We start from the raw sequence: 10525 nt of genomic DNA, 5'->3' as shown, positions 1-10525 counted from the left end.
GGCTGAAGGCCCCAAGAGAGCGGACCAGACATGCCGAGGCTCATAGAGTGAACCAGACCGACTGAAGGCCATGTGTGGGCGGACCAGTCTTACTGTAGACTCAGAGAGTGGACCAGGTGGATTAAAGGCCCGGTACGGGCGGACTAATCACACTGTAGACTCATTGTACGTGGCTAGACTCGGAGGGTGGACCGGGTGGACTGAAGGCCCGGTGCAGGCGGACCAGTCACACAGTAGACCCGATGTGCATGGTTGTTCTATTTGTGAAATGTTATGAGTATGTTTATGTGTGGTTGGTATTTTGGGGGTAACTCACTAAGCTTTCGAGCTTTCAGTTCAGTGTTTTGTTTCAGGTACTTCAGGAGATCGTGGCAAGGCGAAGGCGTGATCGTACCGCTCCTCATGTTTTATGATTTATGTGATATGGTTCTGGGGAATACTCTGATGTTTAAACTATTTTGAAAACAAATGTATGAACTTAATGGTTTTTGAATGAATTAAAATGTTTTAATTTGGCTCGAATTTTATGGGTGTTACACACATATTCAACACTTTTTGCCTTAAGGACTTAGTTTGCACCTAGGGTGGCAACCCTAAGCGTAAAAACAGATTTGGAACCATAAAGCTCCATTCTTGGGACCAAGAAGATCCAAAAACTCAACATAATAGATCTAAGCATTCCACGGTCAAGTTCAGAACTTTATACCTTCATCAAGCTGAAAATGAGTCACAAAAGCCAGATCCATAAGCTTCTTCTTGATCTCCATCATTGCATCTAGCTCCACCTTCATGAAAATGGACCGAACACTCAAAAAATGGACTCCATAAGCTCAAAATGCCACCATGAATGGTATAAGACGATTTCTGGGGTTTAGAGGGATGGAGGCTGAAGATATTAGGGTTAGGTTAGGAGATAAGGAGTTTAAATAGGGTCTAAGACCCTAAAATAGGGTTCTGATCTGACTGGAGTACGCCTAGCGTACTTATGGTACACCTAGCGTACTCCGAAAAACATTCGCGACCCTCCTGGTCAGTACACCCAGCGTACTCCAAGGTACGCCCAACGTACTACCTTCTTTGCCGGTACGCCCCGTGTATTCGACTAAGCCTGAAAACCAGGAAACTTTCGGAGGCCATAACTTCTTCGTTAGAAGCCCGATTTCAACGATCCTTATATCCACAGAAAGGTGAAGAGAAACCCTACACTTCTAATAACTCAAACCTTTATTAAGACCTTCCGAAAAGAAATCTATTTTCCACAAAATCCTGAACTGCCACTTTACCGAAATACCCCTAGGCTTCAAAACACGAACCGAACACCCGGATCACTTCTAATACATCACCCGCACCCAAAAGGGCCTAAATCTTACCTTCCCAAAAGTTATAATCCTTATAATGACCGACCTTCGAGCCACAGTTTCAAACTAGGAGTCAATTCGGAACAAAACGTTACACTATCTTTTTTATTTTATGTTATCTATGGAACACAATTATATAGATATTATTTCAAGATATGAAAAATAATTAGATAGATTTCTTATGTACATTGCTAATATATATATATATATATATATATATATATATATATATATATATATATATATATATATATATATATATATATATATATATATATATATATATAACCAACTAAAATCAATATACTGTTTATATATTTTTCAATTGTACAACGGAGAGGTATGACACGTTAAATATGTTTGAATATAATATCTTAGTTTCGGATTGCATTTAAATGATCATGTATGAAGTCGATAAACATGATAAAAAAAAAAGTTATAAAAGTTTCACCATACAGATCTGAAATATGCTTTAAATATCTCAACTGTTTTATTTTTTTAAAGCAGATTAGTATTCCATAAAGAATATTTTATAATTATATGATTTCAGGAAAAGATATCAGAATTCAGAAACACGTAAAGTCAACCAAATCCAATACGTTTCGAGCTTACCCACACGTTGCGGACATGTCCACTTGCCAAACCTATTTTAATTAGTTAACTTTCTAATAACAAGAATCAACGCTCTAAGTAATGACGTATACTTTATTTATTTGAATTTCAATCTCTCATGAAATGGATCAAGTAAGTTCTAGGGTGGAGAAGAAGTCGTCAGAGAAGGCTCCACCTCCTCCGTCCAATCGGTGTTCGGTTCACTCCATGACCGTGGGCGTAGGCCAAGCTTAAAGAAAACCACCATTTCCAGCGCCTCAAACACCTTATGCTCATCCAAAAACCTGTTCCAAATCCCACTCACAATGCAGTAATTGTTATTATACGGTTGCCGGTGGTGGTCGGCATGTTGTGATCGGGATACCAACACTCCGGCGTCTTGCAGCGCCACCACTACTGGCGGCAGTTTGCTTTTAGTTCCATGGGCCCAAGCATGGAACTGTTGGCTAAACATGATACACCCACTAGCCATCCCCACAAACCCCATCACCACCGGTTGATCACGGGCAATCAAATCAATCGGTAGCAGTATATACGTTATAACACGTGCTAACGCGTATAAGTTATTCGCAAACTCACGCTTGGTAATCGTCCATGGCCATTTATGGTGACCCTGAAAAGCATCGATTTGTGAACCAAATACCGGAGTTGATGCATCGCCATAATTATCAATCCCCCAGTGGTATACACCGGACCCAAGGTCCGCGAACAAGTAGCCAACGAATCCAGATAAGATGGGTTCGACCCATATGTGTGTGTCGATTGATCCGATGATGGAATTGGTTAGGGAAAGGAGTACAGTGGTGCAACCGGTGGCCACCCATGCACGGTGAGCCCAAGTCGATTTGAGGCTTGGGTCGTCGAGTTTGGGTGGTGTTACGTTTATAACAAGTTTTTGGAGTTTCGGTCTATTATTCTTCGGTGGTGTTGTTGCAGTGCAATAGACACGGTGGTGGCGGCTGATCGCAATAGCATGATGGAGGTGGAGGTGATGAGGTAAGATGGACATTACAGGGGGCGTTTAATGTGGGGATGGAGTATATGTCGATCGGAATGGAAATTAAAGGTGGTTGGGTTGGTGAACGTTGGTTTATGATTGTCGATAAAGAGGTGTCAATTGTGTGGAGTGTGGACATGTTCAAGGTTATCAATTATATATATATACATTTCTTAAAAAGGAAAATAGATGATATAAATGGGCAAATGGATCCTAAATGGATAATTTTAATCGAAAATAGCTGTGAATCTGTTTATTATTTATTTAGCAAATCTAATTTATTATTTTTGTAACGATTTATTGACAAGAATAAAAATTGAAAACTTTTGTTGAAACGAGAACTAGTAAAACAGTTAATTGTTTTCGGAACTGTTTAAATTGCATACATATATATATATATATATATATATATACCAGGTGTGAACCACGTGTATTACACGGGATGATTTAAAAATATATTAAACATTAAAGTATAAACAAAATGTATTTTTTTAATATTTTTTTAATGTAAAACTTTAAAATAATAAAGAAAGAAATGTATTTATTACAATTTAATATCATATATATGATATTTAATAATTTACATATATAAGTATATGATTTTAATTTTAAAAATTGAAACAAACCAAAAATTGACAAATGGATAATATTTATTTCAAAAATACCACAAAATGACAAGTATCAAAACTCATGAAAGATTGACATGTGGCAAAAAAAACCTTCATTTATTAAGAAGGATATATATATATATATATATATATATATATATATATATATATATATATATATATATATAGGTTCATGTAAGACGACCTAATTTTATGAGACCGTGTTATGCTATTGTAGCCACTCATTTAGTAGATAAAAAAACATTTTTAAAGTGCAAAATAATTGAAATTTTCGATATTATTTTTTCAAATATTATTTTTGGAATTTATATTTTCCAAAAACAATAAAAATAAATACCAAAATAAATATAAATACATTTTTTTTTACATATTCTACTAAAATATTATAATATTCTACATATCTAACAAATCTAGTTGAATATTCTAACATTCTAAAACTCACATTAGAATATTTACAGTATAATATTCTATTAAGATTATTTCACATATTTTAAAAAAAAAGGGTATTTTTTTTTTATTCTTTTTAGGTAATTAAAGTTCCGAAAATAATAATTACAAAAAAAAAAAAAAAAAAAAAAATTGGATTTTTCCTTTTATTTTACATTTTAAAATTATTTTAAGATTTGATCTTACGGTCTCACAAAATTAGCATGCTTTCAAATGAACCTGAACATATATATATATATATATATATATATATATATATATATATATATATATATATATATATATATATATATATATATATCTTAATTACCTTATAAAACATTTTTAGTCAAATGCTGAATTTTAAGTCGTACAAACATACAATGCATTTGTACAATCAATTTGTGCATTACAAAAAGAGTAGAGTACATATGATCAACAGTTGAAAATATCAAATCTCTTATCCCCTATTCTTAGGCTATTTTGATCCGGTTCATTCCTTATCTTCGTATTTCCTCAAATCTCGCAATTTCTATTCATAAATCTTGGATATATATCGCTGACATTCCCATTTCTAGGGTTTAATTCATCTTTCAACATTCGACCACCATTGTCACACTCGTCGCTTGGCGCGAGTAAACGGCTAGTATATATATATATATATATATATATATATATATATATATATATATATATATATATATATATATATATATAAATTAAAATAATTTTGATACATGTCACTCTCTCATTAACTTGGACACATGTTTTTTTTTTTTTGATATTTTTTAATAAATGTTTTTTCCATTTGTTATTTTCTCATTTTTTTTTTATCTTTTTTTAATTAACACATCATATTTACACATTAATTAATAATTGTCTTAATTGAAAATATCCAATAAATTATAGTATTAATACTCATATAGTATTTAATATGTTTGCTTTTAAATTCAAATTTTAAATTTTAAATTTTAAATCTAAAATTTAAAATTTAAATTAATTTTTGTTCAAACTTTTATATTTAATTTTTTGTTTCATCAAACCCATATAACATACGGGTCTCACACCTAGTGTGTGTGTGTGCGTGTGTATATATATATATATATATATATATATATATATATATATATATATATATATATATATATATATTATATATATATAGGTAAATGTTTAAATGTGAACCATAAAAAGTTAAGAACCATAAGAACCACTCTTTTTACCTTATAACTTAAATCATCAGACAGATTTGATCAATCTTATCTCACAAGACAATTTTTCTCTCATCTCTCTCTCTTTCTCTCTCTCTCTCTCTCTCTTACCTTCTACCGCTGCCGACCACCACCACCATCGTCGGCACCTACCGGAGCCACCATCATCGTTGACGCCGACCTAACGCATGTCTCATCCCTCCTTTGTCACTACACTACTATTGCAACCTCCCTTCTCTGTGGTGGTTCCAGATCTGAAAAAATAAGGGGACTGTCACCTCCTCCAGTGACTACCACCCCCGTCAACGACTACAAAACCACTGATGACCACCACTATTTTCTCTCGCATCGGATGTGGCCATATCTGATGTAGATCTGAGTATTTGGTGTTATTTTAGAAAGTTTTTTTGTTCTTATTTCATCATGTCATCGTTGGATTCACATCAGATCTGTTCTTCTATCATTGTTGTCATTGTTGGAGCATTACAAATCACAAATCGTAGACATCGTGCTAATCTACTCGTTTTTGTTCTAGAACTCTTGAACTCATTTTTTTCTCTGATAGTTCAGTCTCCAGCGAAATCTCAGTTCGACCTATACTAGATTTGTTTCGCGACCAACTCTTCCTTCTCTCTAACTCGTCTCTATTTATTTTCCCTTATCTCTAGTCAAACACCACAAAATCATGATCAGATTTGATGTATTTATGTTATTTCAGGTTAGATTTGGTGTTTATATGTGTGGTGTATCTCATATTAGCCGATGATGGTTCCACCACCACATCAGATCTGGTCTCCGGTGATGGTGTTTACATAAAAAAGTTCTACAAAAAGAGATGCACAGAAGGTGCTTAATGAAATGCCTCAATAAAATTAGGTAAGTTATTAAGTTGTAAATTTAGTTATGAATGATATTGGTGAAGATTTTTAGAGTTTAAACAGTGAATAAATTGTTAATATAACTCTCTTTATATATATATATATATATATATATATATATATATATATATATATATATATATATGATGCACACAACGCGTTTGATGAAATGCTTGAATAAAATTCGTTAAGTTATTAAGCTGTGAATATGTGTTTTTTTTATATTAGTTTGTGAATATGTAAGTTATTAAATTGCGAATATGAATTTTTTTTATTCACTAAATTGTGTGTTATTGTCTGGAATATTGAATTAAACTGTGAATTCTGATTTTTTTAATCCATATTTGATTTTTTTTATTTGCTAAATTGTATATGTTTTTCTTTTGATGTTTAGTTCTAAAATATGAGATAATTTATGTATGTATTAAACTGTGAATGATGTGTTTAACACAGTGAAATATTATACTTGTAAATTAGCTATAAATGTATTGTATTATACTGTGAATTTTATGTATTAAGTTGTAAATTGTATTTACAACTTAATATAATAAATTCACAATTTAATACATAGAAATGTCTGCATATATGAACGTATAAATGTAATTTTTAAGTTGATAATATTGATGTGAATAACTAATTTTTTGTATTAAATAGTGAATTGACTATATAAAGTTGTGAATTGATTGTATTATCGTGCGAATTTGTTATGAATTTTGTGTTTGCTTCTGAAATATGATAAGAAATAATCATTATACACATATATGTTTTTTTTTTCTAAATTTAAATAAATTATACAAAAAATTAAATTAAAAATATTGTGTAAATTACTTTGAAAAAAAAACACTAACCTTCATATCTGAAAGTATAAATGTAAGTTTTTTTGAAAGAGTAAAGTATAAATGTAAGTTTTAAGTTAAGAATATGACATTTCAGTGTATTAAATTGTTAATTTATTATATTAAGCTGTGAATTTAGTGTATTAAACGGTAACTAACTATATTAAGTTATGAACTGACTAAAATTTACTATGATTTTTTTTCATAAATTTTATATTAATGTTCTTGCGAATATATATTTAATTTTTGTGTTGTATAAGTACGTAAGAATGCAATAGTTTTTTAATTGTTTAGTGTTAAATTCAAAATGAGTGAATTAATAGATTTATTAAATTATAAATGTAGTATTTACCCTCTCTTTGCATGACATTATATACATATATGATTTACAACAAAAGATGGTTGCAACGTTGACATACGTGGTTGATGGCAACGTGTGGTGGTGGTGGTAGAATTTAGGTTTGACTTCTTTAAATTTATGAATTAATGTAAAAGAGGTTGTATTAAGTTGCGAATTTTGTGTATTAAACTATAAATGGATTGTATAAAATTGCATTCTATATAATTTAGGTGTAAAAATAGAGAATGATTTTATGAATTAAAATATTTGACTAAAAAAATATAATTTTGCCCTTTTCTAAACAAAAAGACAAAAATTAAGATTTTAACATGTCTAATAATATTCACAATATATATTACTTATTAAATGTGAGTTCTTAGGGTTCTTAATCTTTTGTGGCTCTCATTTGAACCAATCCACATATATATATATATATATATATATATATATATATATATATATATATATATATATATATATATATATATATATATATATATATAGGTTCACGATCATTTGCAACCATACTAATTTTGTGAGACCGTGATACACAATCTAAAAATAATTTTAAAATGCAAAATAAAAGAAAAAATCCAAAAGTTATTTTTTTAATTATTATTTTTGTCACTTTAATTACCTGAATAAAACATAAAAAAATTACCGTTTTTTTTTTTGTTTGAAAAATACGCGAAATATTCTAATAGAATATTAAAATGTAAATATTTTAATGTGATTTTTAAACTGTTAGAATATTCTACTAGATTTATTAGATATGTAAAATATTCTAATAGTCTACTAGAATATGTAAAAAAACACTATTTTTATATTATTTTTTATTTTTTTGGAAAATATAAATGACGAAAATAATATTTGAAAATAAAATTCGAAAATTTTCAATTATTTTGCATTTTAAAAATGTTTTTTATCTACAAAATGAGTAGCTATGATTGTGTCTCATGGTTTCACAAAATTAGGTTGTCTCATATATATATATATATATATATATATATATATATATATATATATATATATATATATATATATATATATATATATATATATATATATATATATACACACAGAGAGAGAGAGAGAGAGGTTCCGTTGAGTTTAAAACTAAAATAGAGATATTGAGATTCAATCTCAACTATATATTTCAAGTTTACCGTTCTAACCCTCCGGCACGACAGACCTGCTATAATCATAAATGATTATATAGCGTCGTTCGTTCCTTTCTCCTCCGCCACCATCCCCACCACAACAACCGCCACCGCCACCACCTCTGACACCAGTCGACCTCACCACTGTCACCTTCGTCACTTATACCACAACCACCTCTGTCACCACCATCTTTTCTGTCTCCAACTGTCATAATGATATATGATTATTCAGTCTGTCAATATACATATATGTATAATCATTTATGATTACGCATACACTGTTGTTGTCGGTACACTGGAGCGTTAGAGAGGCAAATGAGAAATGTATGGCTCATGTTGACTCTCAATATCTCTATTTTTTTCAATCTCAACTGTGATATATATATATATATATATATATATATATATATATATATATATATATATATATATATATATATATATATATATATATATATATATATATAACATCTACTTATTTTATTCAAATATTTAAACTCATAATATAATAATATTATTACTAATCACTTATCATTAGTTATGCATAATTTTTGTTTATTTGATTTTGTTGTGTATAGTATATAAGAAGTTTCTATATCCTCTCAAAAAGAGCTTTTTATGGTATACGTTATCACACCTAAAATCTCCACCTCATCATCCCACTCATATTTTTGGTGTTATAACATTCAATGTGAAAATAGGCAACACATTTGCCTTCATTTTTCAGAGCACTTCTGTTCGTCACGGTTGCATATTATCATCACTAGTTTGAAGAATTTTCAAATCTTTCGTCGTGCGATCTTCCTCGGATTCTCTAAGAAGGAACTTCAAATGTTCATGTTGTAAATCATATCTTTTAAGTGCTATTTTGTTGTTGGCATCAAATTTATGTTTCATTTCCTCGTGCTCTCGAAGTCTACTTTTGCTTTCCTCTGCATGTTGTTGAGCCCGTCTCGCTTTGTCACGCCCTATCGGTCATCATGTAACACCCTGTTTCGAATCATTTCTCATTATAGGGTGGTGATCAAGGAGTGAGTATGGTGGTTTTTGTGAGTGATCGGTAGGATGGTGGTGGTGATGGGTAGTGGAGGTGGGTTCTGATGATGAGCGGTGGTTAGTATTGGTCGGTGGTGATGGTGCTCTTAGTGGATGGTGGGTGGGGTGGTTGTAACGGGTGATGGTGATGTGTGGTGGAGGTGGGTGATGGTCATAATTGTGGGTGGTGGGTAGGTGATAGTAATGGGTTATGGAGGTAGGTGGGTAGTGATTGTGGTGGGTGGTGGGTGGTATCGTGGTGGTTATGTTGGTGGGTGGTGGGTTGGGGTGTTGGTGACAGGTGGTGATGGTCAGTGGAGATGGGTGGTGGGGGTTGTGCATGGTGGATGGTAGAGGTGGAAGGTGGAGGCAGATGGTGGTGATGGGTGGTGGTAACGAGTGGTGGTGATGAGTGGTGGGTGGGTGGTAGTGATGGGTGATGGAGGTGGGTGGTGTTGGTGATAGTGATGGTGGTGGGTGAGGTTAGTGGTGGTGGGTGGTGATTATGGGTGGTAGTGGTGGATGATGGTCATGGTTGGCAATAGCAGTGCGCGCGTGGTGGTGATGGTGTTAAGTGGTAAGTAGGGGTTGTGGAGATGGGCGACGATGACGGGGGGTGGTGGTGGGTGGTATTGTTTTGGTGGTGAGTGGTGTTGGTTAGTGTGTTTCTTAATTTTTTTACTTATTTGTTTATTTATATTAATATTATTTGATGATTTTAATGTAAAAAAAATTGTGTGGTCCAAATTTGTTTTCAAGTGTTCTCGCAATAGGAAATATTCTCGATTGAACGATTTCTTTCTTTTTCTCTCTAATTGTGTGGTCCATATATATATATATATATATATATATATATATATATATATATATATATATATATATATATATATATATATATATATATATATATATATATATATATGCTCAGGTTCATTTGAAACTATTCTAATTTTGTGAGACCGTGAGACCAAATCTAAAAATAATTTTAAAATGTAAAATAAATGGAAATATTCAAAAATTCTTTTTTTAAACATTATTTTCGA

The 10525-nt window shown here is 31.3% G+C and overlaps 1 protein-coding gene across 1 annotated transcript; it reads right to left on the bottom strand.

Annotated features, from left to right (window-relative positions):
- Window positions 1-1870: 1870 nt before the first annotated feature.
- On the bottom strand, window positions 1871-3108 carry LOC144998776 (fatty acid desaturase 4, chloroplastic-like). Its single transcript, XM_078958506.1, has one exon. It carries the CDS (start codon window positions 2977-2979, stop codon window positions 2110-2112), a length of 870 nt encoding a protein of 289 aa, XP_078814632.1. The 5' UTR covers window positions 2980-3108; the 3' UTR covers window positions 1871-2109.
- Window positions 3109-10525: the final 7417 nt, after the last annotated feature.

This window comes from Lactuca saligna, chromosome 5 (genome assembly GCF_052625555.1).
Source record: "Lactuca saligna cultivar CGN05327 chromosome 5, ASM5262555v1, whole genome shotgun sequence".
Classification (NCBI taxonomy): Eukaryota; Viridiplantae; Streptophyta; class Magnoliopsida; order Asterales; family Asteraceae; genus Lactuca; species Lactuca saligna.
This window is presented reverse-complemented; position numbering and strand designations above follow the sequence as displayed.